Source organism: Ascaphus truei, unplaced genomic scaffold (genome assembly GCF_040206685.1).
Source record: "Ascaphus truei isolate aAscTru1 unplaced genomic scaffold, aAscTru1.hap1 HAP1_SCAFFOLD_375, whole genome shotgun sequence".
NCBI classification, from domain to species: domain Eukaryota; kingdom Metazoa; phylum Chordata; class Amphibia; order Anura; family Ascaphidae; genus Ascaphus; species Ascaphus truei.
This window is the reverse complement of record NW_027456706.1, coordinates 161471-183608: the sequence shown is the minus strand read 5'-3', so window position 1 is coordinate 183608 and position 22138 is coordinate 161471. Positions and strand designations below refer to the sequence as shown.

Genomic DNA, 22138 nt, shown 5'->3' with positions numbered 1-22138 from the left:
CTTTGCCCCAGCCTCTCCACTTGCTCCTTTCTTGAATCCACCCACGCCCTTTTGAAAACACTTGGTTACCCCCGCAGCAGCTGCACTCATGTCTAAACCGACACCCAGTGACCCCCATACTGCAGCAAGGACCCCCTTTCTTATGCGGCGGCCCAGCTTGCTGCGAGCTGCCGACACCGGCCAGAAAATGAGTTGGCTTTATGCTGCACCACGGATCCACGGATCCACGGATCCACGGATCCACGGATCCACGGATCCACGGCCTTCACCTCCCACCGCAATTGCTTCTTAATCGCCATTTTCTGCCTGAAGTTCCTGTCGTACCCCAACCCCCCGAACCCCCATAATACTTATAGGCCTCCCAAATGGTATTCACACACTTGCAGAGCATTGCTCCGGGGTCTTCTCCCCGATCACGCTGGCTAAAATGGCGAAGGCCTGCAGCCAGTCCACAAAATAGTTGGGAGCTGCCTCCTCTCCCTCCCTGTCTGCGCCTGTCCGCCACTCTGCGCCCGCCTGCCACTCTGCGTCTGCCACTCTGCGCCCGCCTGCCACTCTGCACCCGTCTGCCACTCTGCGCCCGTCTGCCACTCTGCGCCTGTCACTCTGCGCCCGTCTGCCACTCTGCGCCCGTCTGCCACTCTGCGCCTGTCACTCTGCGCCCGTCTGCCACTCTGCGCCTGTCTGCCACTCTGCGCCCGTCTGCCACTCTGCGCCCGTCTGCCACTCTGCTCCCGTCTGCCACTCTGCGCCCGTCTGCCTCTCTGCGCCCGTCTGCCACTCTGCGCCTGCCACTCTGCGCCCGTCTGCCACTCTGCGCCCACCTGCCACTCTGCGCCTGCCACTCTGCGCCTGCCACTCTGCGCCCGCCTGCCACTCTGCGCCTGCCACTCTGCGCCCCTCTGCCACTCTGCGCCTGCCACTCTGCGCCCGCCTGCCACTCTGCGCCTGCCACTCTTCGCCCCTCTGCCACTCTGCGCCTGCCACTCTGCGCCTGCCACTATGCGCCCGCCTGCCACTCTGCACCCGTCTGCCACTCTGCGCCCGTCTGCCACTCTGCGCCTGCCACTCTGCGCCTGCCACTCTGCGCCCGTCTGCCACTCTGCGCCCCTCTGCCACTCTGCGCCTGCCACTCTGCGCCCGCCTGCCACTCTGCGCCCGTCTGCCACTCTGCGCCCGTCTGCCACTCTGCGCCCGTCTGCTACTCTGCGCCCGCCTGCCACTCTGCGCCCGCCACTCTGCGCCCGTCTGCCACTCTGCGCCTGTCTGCCACTCTGCGTCTGCCACTCTGCGCCCCTCTGCCACTCTGCGCCCGTCTGCCACTCTGCGCCTGCCACTCTGCGCCCCTCTGCCACTCTGCGCCTGCCACTCTGCGCCCGCCTGCCACTCTGCGCCTGCCACTCTGCGCCCCTCTGCCACTCTGCGCCTGCCACTCTGCGCCTGCCACTATGCGCCCGCCTGCCACTCTGCACCCGTCTGCCACTCTGCGCCTGCCACTCTGCGCCCGTCTGCCACTCTGCGCCTGCCACTCTGCGCCTGCCACTCTGCGCCCGTCTGCCACTCTGCGCCCCTCTGCCACTCTGCGCCTGCCACTCTGTGCCCGCCTGCCACTCTGCGCCCGTCTGCCACTCTGCGCCCGTCTGCCACTCTGCGCCCGTCTGCTACTCTGCGCCCGCCTGCCACTCTGCGCCCGCCACTCTGCGCCCGTCTGCCACTCTGCGCCCGTCTGCCACTCTGCGTCTGCCACTCTGCGCCCCTCTGCCACTCTGCGCCCGTCTGCCACTCTGCGCCCATCTGCCACTCTGCGCCTGCCACTCTGCGCCCGCCTGCCACTCTGCGCCCGTCTACCACTCTGCGCCTGCCACTCTGCGCCCGTCTGCCACTCTGCGCCTGCCACTCTGCGCCCGTCTGCCACTCTGCGCCCACCTGCCACTCTGCGCCTGCCTGCCACTCTGCGCCCCTCTGCCACTCTGCGCCCGCCTGCCACTCTGCGCCTGCCACTCTGCGCCCGCCTGCCACTCTGCGCCCGCCTGCCACTCTGCACCCGTCTGCCACTCTGCGCCCGTCTGCCACTCTGCGCCCGTCTGCCACTCTGCGCCCCTCTGCGCCCGTCTGCCACTCTGCGCCCGCCTGCCACTCTGCGCCCGCCTGCCACTCTGCGCCCGCCACTCTGCGCCCGCCTGCCACTCTGCGCCCGTCTGCCACTCTGCGCCTGTCTGCCACTCTGCGCCCGTCTGCCACTCTGCGCCTGCCACTCTGCACCCGCCTGCCACTCTGCGCCCGTCTGCCACTCTGTGCCCGTCTGCCACTCTGCACCCGTCTGCCACTCTGCGCCCCTCTGCCACTCTGCGCCCGCCTGCCACTCTGCGCCCGTCTGCCACTCTGTGCCCGTCTGCCACTCTGCGCCCGTCTGCTACTCTGCGCCCGTCTGCCACTCTGTGCCCATCTGCCACTCTGCGCCCGTCTGCCACTCTGTGCCCGTCTGCCACTCTGCACCCGTCTGCCACTCTGCGCCTGCCACTCTGCGCCCGTCTGCCACTCTGCGCCCACCTGCCACTCTGCGCCCATCTGCCACTCTGCGCCCGCCTGCCACTCTGCGCCCGTCTGCCACTCTGCACCCGTCTGCCACTCTGCGCCCCTCTGCCACTCTGCGCCCGCCTGCCACTCTGCGCCCGCCTGCCACTCTGCGCCCGTCTGCCACTCTGTGCCCGTCTGCCACTCTGCACCCGTCTGCCACTCTGCGCCCGTCTGCCACTCTGCGCCCGCCCGCCACTCTGCGCCCACCCGCCACTCTGCGTCCCTCTGCCACTCTGCGCCCCTCTGCCACTCTGCGCCCGCCTGCCACTCTGCAACCGTCTGCCACTCTGCGCCCGCCACTCTGCGCCTGCCACTCTGCGCCCGTCTGCCACTCTGCGTCTGCCACTCTGCGCCCGCCTGCCACTCTGCGCCCGTCTGCCACTCTGCGCCCGCCTGCCACTCTGCGCCCGTCTGCCACTCTGCGCCCGTCTGCCACTCTGCGCCCGCCTGCCACTCTGCGCCCGTCTGCCACTCTGCGCCCGTCTGCCACTCTGCGCCTGTCTGCCACTCTGCGCCCGTCTGCCACTCTGCGCCCACCTGCCACTCTGCGCCCGTCTGCCACTCTGCGCCCGTCTGCCACTCTGCGCCCCTCTGCCACTCTGCGTCTGCCACTCTGCGCCCGTCTGCCACTCTGCGCCCGTCTGCCACTCTGCGCCCGCCACTCTGCGCCCGTCTGCCACTCTGCGCCCGCCACTCTGCGCCCGTCTGCCACTCTGCGTCTGCCACTCTGCGCCCGCCTGCCACTCTGCGCCCGTCTGCCACTCTGCGCCCGCCTGCCACTCTGCGCCCGTCTGCCACTCTGCGCCCACCTGCCACTCTGCGCCCGTCTGCCACTCTGCGCCCACCTGCCACTCTGCGCCCGCCTGCCACTCTGCGCCCACCTGCCACTCTGCGCCCGCCTGCCACTCTGCGCCCACCTGCCACTCTGCGCCCGCCTGCCACTCTGCGCCCGCCTGCCACTCTGCGCCCACCTGCCACTCTGCACCTGCCACTCTGCGCCCACCTGCCACTCTGCGCCCGTCTGCCACTCTGCGCCCGCCTGCCACTCTGCGCCCACCTGCCACTCTGCGCCCGTCTGCCACTCTGCGCCCGCCTGCCACTCTGCGCCCGCCTGCCACTCTGCGCCTGCCACTCTGCACCCGTCTGCCACTCTGCGCCCACCTGCCACTCTGCGCCCACCTGCCACTCTGCGCCCGTCTGCCACTCTGCGCCCCTCTGCCACTCTGCGTCTTCCACTCTGCGTCTGCCACTCTGCGCCCGCCTGCCACTCTGCGCCCGTCTGCCACTCTGCGCCCGTCTGCCACTCTGCGCCCGTCTGCCACTCTGCGCCCGCCTGCCACTCTGCGCCTGCCACTCTGCGCCTGCCACTCTGCGCCCGTCTGCCACTCTGCGCCCACCTGCCACTCTGCGCCCGTCTGCCACTCTGCGCCCGTCTGCCACTCTGCGCCCCTCTGCCACTCTGCGTCTGCCACTCTGCGTCTGCCACTCTGCGCCCGTCTGCCACTCTGCGCCCGTCTGCCACTCTGCGCCCGTCTGCCACTCTGCGCCCGTCTGCCACTCTGCGCCCGTCTGCCACTCTGCGCCCGCCTGCCACTCTGCGCCCGTCTGCCACTCTGTGCCCGTCTGCCACTCTGCACCCGCCTGCCACTCTGCGCCCGTCTGCCACTCTGTGCCCGTCTGCCACTCTGCACCCGCCTGCCACTCTGCGCCCGTCTGCCACTCTGCGCCCGCCTGCCACTCTGCGCCCGCCTGCCACTCTGCGCCCGTCTGCCACTCTGTGCCCGTCTGCCACTCTGCACCCGTCTGCCACTCTGCGCCCGTCTGCTACTCTGCGCCCGTCTGCCACTCTGTGCCCATCTGCCACTCTGCGCCCGTCTGCCACTCTGTGCCCGTCTGCCACTCTGCACCCGTCTGCCACTCTGCGCCTGCCACTCTGCGCCCGTCTGCCACTCTGCGCCCACCTGCCACTCTGCGCCCATCTGCCACTCTGCGCCCGCCTGCCACTCTGCACCCGCCTGCCACTCTGCGCCCGTCTGCCACTCTGTGCCCGTCTGCCACTCTGCACCCGTCTGCCACTCTGCGCCCCTCTGCCACTCTGCGCCCGCCTGCCACTCTGCGCCCGTCTGCCACTCTGTGCCCGTCTGCCACTCTGCGCCCGTCTGCTACTCTGCGCCCGTCTGCCACTCTGTGCCCATCTGCCACTCTGCGCCCGTCTGCCACTCTGTGCCCGTCTGCCACTCTGCACCCGTCTGCCACTCTGCGCCTGCCACTCTGCGCCCGTCTGCCACTCTGCGCCCACCTGCCACTCTGCGCCCATCTGCCACTCTGCGCCCGTCTGCCACTCTGCGCCCGTCTGCCACTCTGTGCCCGTCTGCCACTCTGCACCCGTCTGCCACTCTGCGCCCCTCTGCCACTCTGCGCCCGCCTGCCACTCTGCGCCCGCCTGCCACTCTGCGCCCGTCTGCCACTCTGTGCCCGTCTGCCACTCTGCACCCGTCTGCCACTCTGCGCCCGTCTGCCACTCTGCGCCCGCCCGCCACTCTGCGCCCACCCGCCACTCTGCGTCCCTCTGCCACTCTGCGCCCCTCTGCCACTCTGCGCCCGCCTGCCACTCTGCACCCGTCTGCCACTCTGCGCCCGCCACTCTGCGCCTGCCACTCTGCGCCCGTCTGCCACTCTGCGTCTGCCACTCTGCGCCCGCCTGCCACTCTGCGCCCGTCTGCCACTCTGCGCCCGCCTGCCACTCTGCGCCCGTCTGCCACTCTGCGCCCGTCTGCCACTCTGCGCCCGCCTGCCACTCTGCGCCCGTCTGCCACTCTGCGCCCGTCTGCCACTCTGCGCCCGCCTGCCACTCTGCGCCCGTCTGCCACTCTGCGCCCACCTGCCACTCTGCGCCCGTCTGCCACTCTGCGCCCGTCTGCCACTCTGCGCCCCTCTGCCACTCTGCGTCTGCCACTCTGCGCCCGTCTGCCACTCTGCGCCCGTCTGCCACTCTGCGCCCGCCACTCTGCGCCCGTCTGCCACTCTGCGCCCGCCACTCTGCGCCCGTCTGCCACTCTGCGTCTGCCACTCTGCGCCCGCCTGCCACTCTGCGCCCGTCTGCCACTCTGCGCCCGCCTGCCACTCTGCGCCCGTCTGCCACTCTGCGCCCACCTGCCACTCTGCGCCCGTCTGCCACTCTGCGCCCACCTGCCACTCTGCGCCCGCCTGCCACTCTGCGCCCACCTGCCACTCTGCGCCCGCCTGCCACTCTGCGCCCACCTGCCACTCTGCGCCCGCCTGCCACTCTGCGCCCGCCTGCCACTCTGCGCCCACCTGCCACTCTGCGCCCGTCTGCCACTCTGCGCCCGCCTGCCACTCTGCGCCCACCTGCCACTCTGCGCCCGTCTGCCACTCTGCGCCCGCCTGCCACTCTGCGCCCGTCTGCCACTCTGCGCCCGTCTGCCACTCTGCGCCCGTCTGCCACTCTGCGCCCGCCTGCCACTCTGCGCCCGCCTGCCACTCTGCGCCCGTCTGCCACTCTGCGCCCGCCTGCCACTCTGCGCCCGTCTGCCACTCTGCGCCCGTCTGCCACTCTGCGCCCGTCTGCCACTCTGCGCCCCTCTGCCACTCTGCGTCTGCCACTCTGCGCCCGTCTGCCACTCTGCGCCCGTCTGCCACTCTGCGCCCGCCACTCTGCGCCCGTCTGCCACTCTGCGCCCCTCTGCCACTCTGCGTCTGCCACTCTGCGCCCGTCTGCCACTCTGCGCCCGTCTGCCACTCTGCGCCCGCCACTCTGCGCCCGTCTGCCACTCTGCGCCCGCCACTCTGCGCCCGTCTGCCACTCTGCGTCTGCCACTCTGCGCCCGCCTGCCACTCTGCGCCCGTCTGCCACTCTGCGCCCGCCTGCCACTCTGCGCCCGTCTGCCACTCTGCGCCCACCTGCCACTCTGCGCCCGTCTGCCACTCTGCGCCCACCTGCCACTCTGCGCCCGCCTGCCACTCTGCGCCCACCTGCCACTCTGCGCCCGCCTGCCACTCTGCGCCCACCTGCCACTCTGCGCCCGCCTGCCACTCTGCGCCCGCCTGCCACTCTGCGCCTGTCACTCTGCACCCGTCTGCCACTCTGCGCCCACCTGCCACTCTGCACCTGCCACTCTGCGCCCACCTGCCACTCTGCGCCCGCCTGCCACTCTGCGCCCACCTGCCACTCTGCGCCCACCTGCCACTCTGCGCCCGCCTGCCACTCTGCGCCCACCTGCCACTCTGCGCCTGCCACTCTGCGCTCGCCTGCCACTCTGCGCCCGTCTGCCACTCTGTGCCCGTCTGCCACTCTGCGCCCGCCTGCCACTCTGCGCCTGCCACTCTGCGCCCGTCTGCCACTCTGCGCCCGTCTGCCACTCTGCGCCCCTCTGCCACTCTGCGTCTTCCACTCTGCGTCTGCCACTCTGCGCCCGCCTGCCACTCTGCGCCCGTCTGCCACTCTGCGCCCGTCTGCCACTCTGCGCCCGCCTGCCACTCTGCGCCTGCCACTCTGCGCCCGTCTGCCACTCTGCGCCCACCTGCCACTCTGCGCCCGTCTGCCACTCTGCGCCCGTCTGCCACTCTGCGCCCGCCTGCCACTCTGCGCCCGTCTGCCACTCTGCGCCTGTCTGCCACTCTGCGCCCGCCTGCCACTCTGCGCCCGTCTGCCACTCTGCACCCGTCTGCCACTCTGCGCCTGCCACTCTGCGCCCGTCTGCCACTCTGCGCCCGTCTGCCACTCTGCGCCCGTCTGCCACTCTGCGCCCGCCTGCCACTCTGCGCCTGTCTGCCACTCTGCGCCCACCTGCCACTCTGCGCCCGTCTGCCACTCTGCGCCCGTCTGCCACTCTGCGCCCGTCTGCCACTCTGCGCCCGCCTGCCACTCTGCGCCCGTCTGCCACTCTGCGCCCACCTGCCACTCTGCACCCGCCTGCCACTCTGCGCCCGTCTGCCACTCTGCACCCGCCCGCCACTCTGCGCCCGTCTGCCACTCTGCACCCACCTGCCACTCTGCGCCCGTCTGCCACTCTGCGCCCGTCTGCCACTCTGCGCCCGTCTGCCACTCTGCGCCCGCCTGCCACTCTGCGCCTGTCTGCCACTCTGCGCCCGCCTGCCACTCTGCGCCCGCCTGCCACTCTGCGCCAGTCTGCCACTCTGCGCCCGCCTGCCACTCTGCGCCCCTCTGCCACTCTGTGCCCGTCTGCCACTCTGCGCCCGTCTGCCACTCTGTGCCCGTCTGCCACTCTGCGCCCGCCTGCCACTCTGCGCCCGTCTGCCACTCTGTGCCCGTCTGCCACTCTGCGCCCGTCTGCCACTCTGCACCCGTCTGCCACTCTGCGCCTGCCACTCTGCGCCCGTCTGCCACTCTGCGCCCACCTGCCACTCTGCGCCCATCTGCGACTCTGCGCCCGCCTGCCACTCTGCACCCGTCTGCCACTCTGCGCCCGTCTGCCACTCTGCGCCAGCCTGCCACTCTGCACCCGCCTGCCACTCTGCACCCGCCTGCCACTCTGCGCCCGTCTGCCACTCTGTGCCCGTCTGCCACTCTGCACCCGTCTGCCACTCTGCGCCCGCCTGCCACTCTGCGCCCGTCTGCCACTCTGCGCCCGCCCGCCACTCTGCGCCCGTCTGCCACTCTGTGCCCGTCTGCCACTCTGCGCCCGTCTGCCACTCTGTGCCCGTCTGCCACTCTGCACCCGTCTGCCACTCTGCACCCGTCTGCCACTCTGCGCCCGTCTGCCACTCTGCGCCAGCCTGCCACTCTGCACCCGCCTGCCACTCTGCACCCGCCTGCCACTCTGCGCCCGTCTGCCACTCTGTGCCCGTCTGCCACTCTGCACCCGTCTGCCACTCTGCGCCCGCCTGCCACTCTGCGCCCGTCTGCCACTCTGCGCCCGCCCGCCACTCTGCGCCCGTCTGCCACTCTGCGCCCGCCTGCCACTCTGCGCCCGTCTGCCACTCTGCGCCCACCTGCCACTCTGCACCCGCCTGCCACTCTGCGCCCGTCTGCCACTCTGTGCCCGTCTGCCACTCTGCACCCGCCCGCCACTCTGCGCCCGTCTGCCACTCTGCGCCCACCTGCCACTCTGCGCCCGCCTGCCACTCTGCGCCCGCCTGCCACTCTGCGCCCGTCTGCCACTCTGTGCCCGTCTGCCACTCTGTGCCCGTCTGCCACTCTGCACCCGCCCGCCACTCTGCGCCCGTCTGCCACTCTGCGCCCGCCTGCCACTCTGCGCCCGTCTGCCACTCTGCGCCCACCTGCCACTCTGCGCCCGCCTGCCACTCTGCGCCCGCCTGCCACTCTGTGCCCGTCTGCCACTCTGCGCCCGTCTGCCACTCTGCGCCCGCCTGCCACTCTGCGCCCGTCTGCCACTCTGCGCCCACCTGCCACTCTGCACCCGCCTGCCACTCTGCGCCCGTCTGCCACTCTGTGCCCGTCTGCCACTCTGCACCCGCCCGCCACTCTGCGCCCGTCTGCCACTCTGCGCCCACCTGCCACTCTGCGCCCGCCTGCCACTCTGCGCCCGCCTGCCACTCTGCGCCCGTCTGCCACTCTGTGCCCGTCTGCCACTCTGTGCCCGTCTGCCACTCTGCACCCGCCCGCCACTCTGCGCCCGTCTGCCACTCTGCGCCCGCCTGCCACTCTGCGCCCGTCTGCCACTCTGCGCCCACCTGCCACTCTGCGCCCGCCTGCCACTCTGCGCCCGCCTGCCACTCTGTGCCCGTCTGCCACTCTGCACCCGTCTGCCTCTCTGTGCCCATCTGCCACTCTGTGCCCATCTGCCACTCTGCGTCTGCATCTCTGTCTCCATCTCTCTGTTCACTTCCGTGTCTGTCTCTTTCTCGCCGTCTCCTGTCTCGCTCTCTCTTCACCTCTATCTTTCTCAGTCTCTCTCTCTCCTCCAGTATTAAGCTGATTATGAGCTTGTGTTTCTCCCTGTCACCTGCTCCCACCATCTGCTTCTCCAGAGGAAATATTCCATGGGCGCCAGCTCCCTTCTGTCTGTGTCACTGTGTCACCCTGCGGGGGAGGGACAGACTCATAGCTCCCTTCTGTCTGTGTCACTGTGTCACCCTGCGGGGGGAGGGACAGGCTCATAGCTCCCTTCTGTCTGAGTCACTGTGTCACCCTGCGGGGGGAGGGACAGACTCATAGCTCCCTTCTGTCTGTGTCACTGTGTCACCCTGCGGGGGGAGGGACAGACTCATAGCTCCCTTCTGTCTGTGTCACTGTGTCACCCTGCGGGGAGGGGGGGAGGGACAGGCTCATAGCTCCGTTCTGTCTGTGTCACTGTGTCACCCTGCGGGGGAGGGACAGACTCATAGCTCCCTTCTGTCTGAGTCACTGTGTCACCCTGCGGGGGGAGGGACAGGCTCATAGCTCCCTTCTGTCTGAGTCACTGTGTCACCCTGCGGGGGGAGGGACAGACTCATAGCTCCCTTCTGTCTGTGTCACTGTGTCACCCTGCGGGGGGAGGGACAGACTCATAGCTCCCTTCTGTCTGTGTCACTGTGTCACCCTGCGGGGGGAGGGACAGACTCATAGCTCCCTTCTGTCTGTGTCACCCTGCGGGGGGAGGGACAGGCTCATAGCTCCCTTCTGTCTGTGTCACTGTGTCACCCTGCGGGGGGAGGGACAGACTCATAGCTCCCTTCTGTCTGAGTCACTGTGTCACCCTGCGGGGGGAGGGACAGGCTCATAGCTCCCTTCTGTCTGTGTCACTGTGTCACCCTGCGGGGGGAGGGACAGACTCATAGCTCCCTTCTGTCTGTGTCACTGTGTCACCCTGCGGGGGGAGGGACAGACTCATAGCTCCCTTCTGTCTGTGTCACTGTGTCACCCTGCGGGGGGAGGGACAGTCTCATAGCTCCCTTCTGTCTGTGTCACTGTGTCACCCTGCGGGGGGAGGGACAGGCTCATAGCTCCCTTCTGTCTGTGTCACTGTGTCACCCTGCGGGGGGAAGGACAGACTCATAGCTCCCTTCTGTCTGTGTCACTGTGTCACCCTGCGGGGGGAGGGACAGGCTCATAGCTCCCTTCTGTCTGTGTCACTGTCTCACCCTGCGGGGGAGGGACAGACTCATAGCTCCCTTCTGTCTGTGTCACTGTGTCACCCTGCGGGGGGAGGGACAGACTCATAGCTCCCTTCTGTCTGTGTCACTGTGTCACCCTGCGGGGGGAGGGACAGACTCATAGCTCCCTTCTATCTGTGTCACTGTGTCACCCTGCGGGGGAGGGACAGACTCATAGCTCCCTTCTGTCTGTGTCACTGTGTCACCCTGCGGGGGGAGGGACAGACTCATAGCTCCCTTCTGTCTGTGTCACTGTGTCACCCTGCGGGGGAGGGACAGGCTCATAGCTCCCTTCTGTCTGTGTCCCTGTGTCACCCTGCGGGGGAGGGACAGGCTCATAGCTCCCTTCTGTCTGTGTCACTGTGTCACCCTGCGGGGGGAGGGACAGACTCATAGCTCCCTTCTGTCTGTGTCACTGTGTCACCCTGCGTGGGGAGGGACAGACTCATAGCTCCCTTCTGTCTGTGTCACTGTGTCACCCTGCGGGGGGAGGGACAGACTCATAGCTCCCTTCTGTCTGTGTCACCCTGCGGGGGGAGGGACAGGCTCATAGCTCCCTTCTGTCTGTGTCACTGTGTCACCCTGCGGGGGGAGGGACAGTCTCACAGCTCCCTTCTGTCTGTGTCACAGAGTCACCCTACGGGGGGAGGAACAGAGTCATAGCTCCCTTCTGTCTGTGTCACTGTGTCACCCTGCGGGGGGAGGGACACTCATAGCTCCCTTCTGTCTGTGTCACCCTGCGGGGGAGGGACAGGCTCATAGCTCCCTTCTGTCTGTGTCACTGTGTCACCCTGTGGGGGGAGGGACAGGTTCATAGCTCCCTTCTGTCTGTGTCACTGTGTCACCCTGCGGGGGGAGGGACAGACTCATAGCTCCCTTCTGTCTGTGTCACCCTGCGGGGGGGGGGGGGGCAGGCTCATAGCTCCCTTCTGTCTGTGTCACTGTGTCACCCTGCGGGGGGAGGGACAGACTCATAGCTCCCTTCTGTCTAGGTCACTGTGTCACCCTGTGGGGGGAGGGACAGGCTCATAGCTTCCTTCTGTCTGTGTCACTGTGTCACCCTGCGGGGGGAGGGACAGGCTCATAGCTCCCTTCTGTCTGTGTCACTGTGTCACCCTGCGGGGGGAGGGACAGGTTCATAGCTCCCTTCTGTCTGTGTCACCCTGCGGGGGGAGGGACAGGCTCATAGCTCCCTTCTGTCTGTGTCAATGTGTCACCCTGCGGGGGGAGGGACAGTCTCACAGCTCCCTTCTGTCTGTGTCACAGAGTCACCCTACGGGGGGAGGAACAGAGTCATAGCTCCCTTCTGTCTGTGTCACTGTGTCACCCTGCGGGGGGAGGGACACTTATAGCTCCCTTCTGTCTGTGTCACCCTGCGGGGGGATGGACAGACTCATAGCTCCCTTCTGTCTGTGTCACCCTGCGGGGGGATGGACAGACTCATAGCTCCCTTCTGTCTGTGTCACCCTGCGGGGGGAGGGACAGGCTCATAGCTCCCTTCTGTCTGTGTCACTGTGTCACCCTGCGGGGGGAGGGACAGACTCATAGCTCCCTTCTGTCTGTGTCACTGTGTCACCCTGCGGGGGGAGGGACAGACTCATAGCTCCTTTCTGTGTCACCCTGCGGGGGAGGGACAGACTCATAGCTCCTTTCTGTGTCACCCTGCGGGGGGAGGGACAGACACATAGCTCCTTTCTGTGTCACCCTGCTGGGGGAGGGACAGATTCCACGGGTCATTTCTGTATCTTTTCTGTCCCGCGTAATCTTCTTCCCATTTTCCTGTCTCTTTTCCAGCTGTCCCTTGATCAGCTGATCATGGATCCTCCCATCTTCTCCAAGGACGGGGATATTAATGAGGTGTGGGTTCCGGGTGTTGGCCCTGATGGGCCCCCATGGGGGAGGGGTCCATCCACTGAGACTCCCCAGGGGAAGAGCAAGGAAAGCAGTGGATTAAAGGAACCCCGAGAGATCCGGGAGATCAGCGAGATCAGCGAGATCCGGGAGATCAGCGAGAGCTACGAGGACCTGCAGAGAATTCTGACCAATGCCGGACTTCCGGAGACCGAGGAGAGAACCAAACACCCCCGCACAGGTACCGCAGACCAACACAACTCCGCACAAAGGACACAACTCAACACAACTCCGCACAAAGGACACAACTCAACTCCAAACTCAGTACAAATGAACACAGTTGAAAACAACTAAATACAATTCAAACAACAGAATACTTCTTACTACGTTTCAAGAGAAATCCACACAATACACATTAATACTACAGTATGCCACACAATACACATTAATACTATGCCACACAATACACATTAATACTATGCCACACAATACACATTAATACTATGCCACACAATACACATTAATACTATGCCACACAATACACATTAATACTATGCCACACAATACACATTAATACTATGCCACACAATACACATTAATACTATGCCACACAATACACATTAATACTATGCCACACAATACACATTAATACTATGCCACACAATACACATTAATACTATGCCACACAATACACATTAATACTATGCCACACAATACACATTAATACTATGCCACACAATACACATTAATACTATGCCACACAATATACATTAATACTATGCCACACAATACACATTAATACTATGCTACACAATGAACCAAAAAAGAGAGGGTGTGGATGATCAACTAATTTAGCACCAAATTGACAACAGTGATAATTGAAAGATCACCTGGTTACAAAACTGTAAATTAGTGAATAACAAACGGAAAACATGGAGTGAACGAGGGGGTACGGGGGGTACGAGAGGAACGAGGGGTACGGGGGGTACGAGAGGAACGAGGGGTACGAGGGGAACGAGGGGTACGAGAGGAACGAGGGGTACGGGGGGTACGAGAGGAACGAGGGGTACGAGAGGAACGAGGGGTACGGGGGGTACGAGAGGAACGAGGGGTACGGGGGGTACGAGGGGTACGAGGGGTACGAGAGGTACGAGGGGTACGAGGGGAACGAGGGGAACGAGGGGTACGAGAGGAATGAGGGGTACGGGGGGTACGAGAGGAACGAGGGGTACGAGGGGTACGGGGGGTACGAGAGGAACGAGGGGTACGGGGGGTACGAGAGGAACGAGGGGTACGGGGGGTACGAGAGGAACGAGGGGCACGGGGGGTACGAGAGGAACGAGGGGTACGGGGGGTACGAGAGGAACGAGGGGTACGAGAGGAACGAGGGGTACGGGGGGTACGAGAGGAACGAGGGGTACGGGGGGTACGAGAGGAACGAGGGGTACGGGGGGTACGAGAGGAACGAGGGGTACGAGAGGAACGAGGGGTACGGGGGGTACGAGAGGAACGAGGGGTACGAGAGGAACGAGGGGTACGAGAGGAATGAGGGGTATGAGCAGTACGGGGGGTACGAAAGGAACGAGGGGTACGAGGGGTACGAGAGGAACGAGGAGTACGGGGGGTACGAGAGGAACGAGGGGTACGAGAGGAACGGGGGGTACGAGAGGAACGAGGGGTACGGGAGGTACGAGAGGAACGAGGGGAACGGGGGGTACGAGAGGAACGAGGGGTACGAGAGGAACGAGGGGTACGGGGGGTACGAGAGGAACGAGGGGTACGGGGGGTACGAGGGGAACGAGGGGTACGAGGGGAACGAGGGGTACGAGGGGAACGAGGGGAACGAGGGGTACGAGGGGTACGAGGGGAACGAGGTTTCCCCGCCCGTGCACAACTCTGCCCGCCCCCAGGTTTCCCCACGCGCAGCCCGCGCCCCCCTAAATAATCTTGCGCCCCCCAGTTTGCGCACCGCTGATCTATACTATATTTCTAAATTTGTTATTCTGTTTGTTTGTATGTTTGTATGTCCGAAGCATCGAAATCTCACAAACAGCACCACGTAGCACAACAAAACTTTCACTGGACATTCTGCTGCGGATTTGTAGGTCAACGCAACTATTTTCAGCTTCCAATATGACTCACCTCCCAAATTATGGACATTCTAAGTTTCCATCGGGTGTCCCGTAAAAATGTTGGAGCGGGGGGGGCGTGGCTACTAAGGGAGGGGCGTGTCCTTGGTTGGATCGGGGCTGTGAGTGTGTGTGTGTGTCTGTGTGTGATGTGAGGGGGGATGTGCCGGCAGCGGGGGGGGGATGTGCCGGCAGCGGGGGGGGGGGGGGGGCAATGTGCCGGCAGCGGGGGGGGGATGTGCCGGCAGCGGGGGGGGGGGGGGGCAATGTGCCGGCAGCGGGGGGGGGATGTGTCGGCAGCGGGGGGGGGATGTGTCGGCAGCGGGGGGGGGATGTGCCGGCAGCAGGGTGGTGGGGGGGAATGTGCACATGCGGCACTGTGCAGTGTTTCGCGCCACTGCAAACACATTCTCCGGCTGAGTCTCCGGCTGAGTCCCCGCTGGCGCTGAGCACACTCATACTCGGAGTGCACTCCAAGCATGAACAAAATATATAGAGTAGACGGAACTCACTAGAGAGTAAATGAATGAACCAACGGACCTAGGAGGGCCCCAAACCCCCTAAACAATAGTTATAACCACGAGCCGCAGCACTCACTGGCTTATAGAAAAGTATAGTACCACGGATTATGCCACTAGAGAAAATATTTAATACTAGCTGAGAGCCCCAGCAAAACACAGCAGGGGTAGGGTAATCAGGGGGGCAACGTTTCGGGGGACACCCCTTTCTCAAGCCCGTTCCCTCAGGTCTTGGATGACCATAAGGTACTTCCCTTGTACCCTAGTGCCCCAATGACCAGAGCAGAACTCAGAGACCTAAAGAGTATCAGTTCAAAGCTTAAATCAAGCAGAACCAGTCCTGGCTGCAGCAGGGAGAGTATGAATGGCAGAACCAGTCCTGGGTGCAGCAGGGAGAGTATGAACGGCAGAACCAGTCCTGGGTGCAGCAGGGAGAGTATGAATGGCAGAACCAGTCCTGGGTGCAGCAGGGAGAGTATGAATGGCAGAACCAGTCCTGGGTGCAGCAGGGAGAGTATGAACGGCAGAACCAGTCCTGGGTGCAGCAGGGAGAGTATGAATGGCAGAACCAGTCCTGGGTGCAGCAGGGAGAGTATGAATGGCAGAACCAGTCCTGGGTGCAGCAGGGAGAGTATGAACGGCAGAACCAGTCCTGGGTGCAGCAGGGAGAGTATGAATGACAGAACCAGTCCTGGGTGCAGCAGGGAGAGTTTGAACGGCAGAACCAGTCCTGGGTGCAGCAGGGAGAGTATGAATGGCAGAACCAGTCCTGGGTGCAGCAGGGAGAGTATGAACGGCAGAACCAGTCCTGGGTGCAGCAGGGAGAGTATGAATGGCAGAACCAGTCCTGGTTGCAGCAGGGAGAGTATGAATGGCAGAACCAGTCCTGGTTGCAGCAGGGAGAGTATGAATGGCAGAACCAGTCCTGGTTGCAGCAGGGAGAGTATGAATGGCAGAACCAGTCCTGGGTGCAGCAGGGAGAGTATGAATGGCAGAACCAGTCCTGGTTGCAGCAGGGAGAGTATGAATGGCAGAACCAGTCCTGGTTGCAGCAGGGAGAGTATGAATGGCAGAACCAGTCCTGGGTGCAGCAGGGAGAGTATGAATGGCAGAACCAGTCCTGGGTGCAGCAGGGAGAGTATGAACGGCAGAACCAGTCCTGGGTGCAGCAGGGAGAGTATGAATGGCAGAACCAGTCCTGGGTGCAGCAGGGAGAGTATGAATGGCAGAACCAGTCCTGGGTGCAGCAGGGAGAGTATGAATGGCAGAACCAGTCCTGGGTGCAGCAGGGAGAGTATGAACGGCAGAACCAGTCCTGGGTGCAGCAGGGAGAGTATGAATGGCAGAACCAGTCCTGGGTGCATCAGGGAGAGTATGAATGGCAGAACCAGTCCTGGGTGCAGCAGGGAGAGTATGAATGGCAGAACCAGTCCTGGGTGCAGCAGGGAGAGTATGAATGGCAGAACCAGTCCTGGGTGCAGCAGGGAGAGTATGAACGGCAGAACCAGTCCTGGGTGCAGCAGGGAGAGTATGAATGGCAGAACCAGTCCTGGGTGCCCCCGAGAGAGTATGAACGGCAGAACCAGTCCTGGGTGCAGCAGGGAGAGTATGAATGGCAGAACCAGTCCTGGGTGCAGCAGGGAGAGTATGAATGGCAGAACCAGTCCTGGGTGCAGCAGGGAGAGTATGAATGGCAGAACCAGTCCTGGGTGCAGCAGGGAGAGTATGAATGGCAGAACCAGTCCTGGGTGCAGCAGGGAGAGTATGAACGGCAGAACCAGTCCTGGGTGCAGCAGGAAGAGTATGAACGGCAGAACCAGTCCTGGGTGCAGCAGGGAGAGTATGAATGGCAGAACCAGTCCTGGGTGCCGCAGGGAGAGTATGAATGGCAGAACCAGTCCTGGTTGCAGCAGGGAGAGTATGAATGGCAGAACCAGTCCTGGTTGCAGCAGGGAGAGTATGAATGGCAGAACCAGTCCTGGGTGCAGCAGGGAGAGTATGAATGGCAGAACCAGTCCTGGGTGCAGCAGGGAGAGTATGAATGGCAGAACCAGTCCTGGGTGCCCCCGAGAGAGTATGAACGGCAGAACCAGTCCTGGGTGCAGCAGGGAGAGTATGAATGGCAGAACCAGTCCTGGGTGCAGCAGGGAGAGTATGAATGGCAGAACCAGTCCTGGGTGCAGCAGGGAGAGTATGAATGGCAGAACCAGTCCTGGGTGCAGCAGGGAGAGTATGAATGGCAGAACCAGTCCTGGGTGCAGCAGGGAGAGTATGAATGGCAGAACCAGTCCTGGGTGCAGCAGGGAGAGTATGAATGGCAGAACCAGTCCTGGGTGCAGCAGGGAGAGTATGAATGGCAGAACCAGTCCTGGGTGCAGCAGGGAGAGTATGAATGGCAGAACCAGTCCTGGGTGCAGCAGGGAGAGTATGAATGGCAGAACCAGTCCTGGGTGCAGCAGGGAGAGTATGAATGGCAGAACCAGTCCTGGTTGCAGCAGGGAGAGTATGAATGGCAGAACCAGTCCTGGGTGCAGCAGGGAGAGAATGAATGGCAGAACCAGTCCTGGGTGCAGCAGGGAGAGTATGAATGGCAGAACCAGTCCTGGGTGCAGCAGAGAGAGTATGAACGGCAGAACCAGTCCTGGGTGCAGCAGGGAGAGTATGAATGGCAGAACCAGTCCTGGTTGCAGCAGGGAGAGTATGAATGGCAGAACCAGTCCTGGGTGCAGCAGGGAGAGTATGAACGGCAGAACCAGTCCTGGGTGCAGCAGGGAGAGTATGAACGGCAGAACCAGTCCTGGGTGCAGCAGGGAGAGTATGAATGGCAGAACCAGTCCTGGGTGCAGCAGGGAGAGTATGAATGGCAGAACCAGTCCTGGGTGCAGCAGGGAGAGTATGAATGGCAGAACCAGTCCTGGGTGCAGCAGGGAGAGTATGAATGGCAGAACCAGTCCTGGGTGCAGCAGGGAGAGTATGAATGGCAGAACCAGTCCTGGGTGCAGCAGGGAGAGTATGAATGGCAGAACCAGTCCTGGGTGCAGCAGGGAGAGTATGAACGGCAGAACCAGTCCTGGGTGCAGCAGGGAGAGTATGAATGGCAGAACCAGTCCTGGGTGCAGCAGGGAGAGTATGAATGGCAGAACCAATCCTGGTTGCAGCAGGGAGAGTATGAACGGCAGAACCAGTCCTGGGTGCAGCAGGGAGAGTATGAACGGCAGAACCAGTCCTGGTTGCAGCAGGGAGAGTATGAATGGCAGAACCAGGTAAAAAGACCATGAATCACTTGCACGTTTGCTCTCTGCCTCCAGCGGTGCGCTGCTAACTGCGGCGCAGGGTACCTGGATACTTATAGGTCCTCGTATGGTGATGTCATCGGCGCGTGGGACTGTCCGGCACATAGCACAGTAACGCTGCTTCCCAGCAGTAAGGCCTCGGGCACGGTCAGCGCTGACCCGTGCTGAGGCGCGCTCTCACTTACCTGTGAGCCCCTGCAGCCGCAATGAGAGCCGCTTTAGCCGGGGCTCGCGCAAGCGTCCGCAAGCGTGCGGAAGCGTAGGTCTTAGGAAAATTTTAAATTTGCGCGCTCGTGGGAGCGCAGGGCCGGTCATGTGAGCGGCTCGCCTTGACGTCACTGGCCCGCCCCCGGACACGCCCCCGGACAGCGCGCTAACCAAGGCCAGGAAAAACACCCGCTTTCCCTCAGCCTCAGCGCGCCTCCGCACGCCCGCTTTCCCTGAGCCTCAGCGCGCCTCCGCACGCCCGCTTTCCCTGAGCCTCAGCGCGCCTCCGCACGCCCGCTTTCCCTCAGCCTCAGCGCGCCTCCGCACGCCCGCTTTCCCTGAGCCTCAGCGCGCCTCCGCACGCCCGCTTTCCCTGAGCCTCAGCGCGCCTCCGCACGCCCGCTTTCCCTGAGCCTCAGCGCGCCTCCGCACGCCCGCTTTCCCTGAGCCTCAGCGCGCCTCCGCACGCCCGCTTTCCCTGAGCCTCAGCGCGCCTCCGCACGCCCGCTTTCCCTCAGCCTCAGCGCGCCTCCGCACCCGCTTTCCCTGAGCCTCAGCGCGCCTCCGCACGCCCGCTTTCCCTCAGCCTCAGCGCGCCTCCGCACCCGCTTTCCCTCAGCCTCAGCGCGCCTCCGCACGCCCGCTTTCCCTGAGCCTCAGCGCGCCTCTGCACGCCCGCTTTCCCTGAGCCTCAGCGCGCCTCCGCACGCCCGCTTTCCCTGAGCCTCAGCGCGCCTCCGCACGGGCTGAGTCACCGTGGGCTCAGGGGAGCTCGTCTCGTAGTTATGAAATAAAGAAACACTACATAGTGTAATACTGTTGTGAATAAATTTGTGCAAACAAAGCTCAAAAATGACTACTCACAATAAAGCCGTCAAATTCAGGCAGTCATCCAACTTAAGGGGTGGATGTTCCCTGTGTATACAGCAGCCACCAGCCCCCAACCCCCAAGGAGAAAAAAAGAAGAAAAGAGACCATATAGTGCAGATGGTATTTAGTATTAAAAGGGATTCAAAAAATGCAGCTTACACTTCATATGACCGAGGTCGGCAGTGTGATATTATAGGCAGTGGGTGCTCATCTGGTCGCGATCCTTTTGAGTTCCTCACTATCCTCGGCTCCACCGCAATACTCTCGCGTCCACGCCAGGCACTCCCTTTGCGTCACTTCCGGTTGTTAAGCGAACTTCCGGATCTGATGACAGGGGTGGACCTCAGCTGTTCTTCCTCTTCGGTATGGGCTGAAACACTCTACATGTTTCGCCGTTGTTACGGCTTCATCAGGAGAATTCCGGTTGTGCTCTGCCATTTCTCTCTCTTATCTGCATCCATCTCCAAGGAAATGGGGGCGCACCCAGAGGTCTGGTGGGATCAACGTGGACGCTGCAGCGGACTCGTGAGTTATCCTGCTTGCTACATGGTCATATCATTATTCCACAAAAGGATTAGGATACTATTCATTGGGGTGATCATTAGCCTTTGGGTTCGTGGACAATTTGAGTGCCATTTATGGTGGTTTACCAACTAGGATACCACACCCAGTACCCCCCTACAATCAAGAATATATCACAGACCTCATATAGGATTCATTATCTTCATAACATTATCATTATAGCTGTATACAGTTCTTAGCACCACGCATTGTACTTCTGCACAACCGGGGACAGAATTTACAGTAGATTCACTAGAATCCTCCATGAGTGCGCATCCTTTTTTAGAGCAGAGGTCATCCCGTGGCAGATACGGAGGACGCGCAGGGCGGGAAAGAAACACCGCCGCACCAGGACAGGCCCAGAGGGGGATGCAGACAAGGTCCCAAGTTCATTGGTGATTAACATCTCAGATTAGACTTTGTCAAGTGATCAGATAGAGGTACTCAATAGGGGGCTTTCTTTTGTGCCGACTAATCCCTTGAATGCTTTAGACCTTGACGTTGAACTCGCACTGTTTTATAGGAATTTGAGGCTTAAAGGATTTGGATACACTGTCCCCTAAAGGGATGAATAAAGAGCTGGACCTCAGCTGCTACTTTGAATGGGTCATTGCGTACTCTTTAAGAGTTGTCTTTCTCTTAGGTAGAGATGTGTTGACACCAGGCTGTGACGTGTTGGATTCCACTATGGTTGGCCCAGACACCTGATCTATTGACGCATGGGTTGCCTTGTAATATGAACGGTGGGGCAGGCGCTAAGGAGGTCACTATTGGCAGTCTTCGTGTGGTGATCCTTCCTTTGGACCCTCATAACATCTTTTCTCACCTCTATCTCAATACCACTATAGTCTGCGAAGGTTCTCTGGTCTGAGTTAACGTAGTTATGTACAGTATGGCCTTCCCTATTTGGATCTATTACCCCTAGGTTATTTGTATATATTGTATTTGAGTTATTCAGCAGTGTAAATATGGTGTTGTTATTGTATCACTAACGTATGTGTTTTTTCTGTGGGGGAGACACTCATTGATTTCGGAGCCTGACTATACCCATTTATGCTCCCTGTATTGGTGACTACATCTCCCAGAGGGATTGAGGCCGAATCAGACAGGTGCTTCCATCCTCCTGCATACAAAGGATCAGACAGGTGCTTCCATCCTCCTGCATACATAGGATCAGACAGGTGCTTCCATCCTCCTGCATACATAGGATCAGACAGGTGCTTCCATCCTCCTGCATACATAGGATCAGACAGGTGCTTCCATCCTCCTGCATACATAGGGTCAGACAGGTGCTTCCATCCTCCTGCATACATAGGGTCAGACAGGTGCTTCCATCCTCCTGCATACATAGGATCAGACAGGTGCTTCCATCCTCCTGCATACATAGGGTCAGACAGGTGCTTCCATCCTCCTGCATACATAGGGTCAGACAGGTGCTTCCATCCTCCTGCATACATAGGGTCAGACAGGTGCTTCCATCCTCCTGCATACATAGGGTCAGACAGGTGCTTCCATCCTCCTGCATACATAGTGTCAGACAGGTGCTTCCGTCCTCCTGCATACATAGGATCAGACAGGTGCTTCCATCCTCCTGCATACATAGGATCAGACAGGTGCTTCCATCCTCCTGCATACATAGGGTCAGACAGGTGCTTCCATCCTCCTGCATACATAGGATCAGACTGGTGCTTCCATCCTCCTGCATACATAGGGTCAGACAGGTGCTTCCATCCTCCTGCATACATAGGATCAGACAGGTGCTTCCATCCTCCTGCATACATAGGATCAGACAGGTGCTTCCACCCTCCTGCATACATAGGATCAGACAGGTGCTTCCACCCTCCTGCATACATAGGATCAGACAGGTGCTTCCATCCTCCTGCATACATAGGATCAGACAGGTGCTTCCACCCTCCTGCATACATAGGATCAGACAGGTGCTTCCACCCTCCTGCATACATAGGATCAGACAGGTGCTTCCATCCTCCTGCATACATAGGATCAGACTGGTGCTTCCATCCTCCTGCATACATAGGGTCAGACAGGTGCTTCCATC

General features: G+C 62.3%; 1 protein-coding gene across 2 annotated transcripts in view; it reads left to right on the top strand.

Annotated features, from left to right (window-relative positions):
• The window catches only part of CARNS1 (carnosine synthase 1), a 144058-nt gene that overhangs the window by 35982 nt on the left and 85938 nt on the right, over nt 1-22138 (top strand). For both annotated transcript variants that reach the window (XM_075583785.1, XM_075583784.1), the window contains one exon: nt 12448-12745. In XM_075583785.1, coding sequence (XP_075439900.1) covers nt 12469-12745 — 277 coding nt within the window. In that variant the 5' untranslated portion in view covers nt 12448-12468. The remainder of the gene's footprint in view (nt 1-12447; nt 12746-22138) is intronic.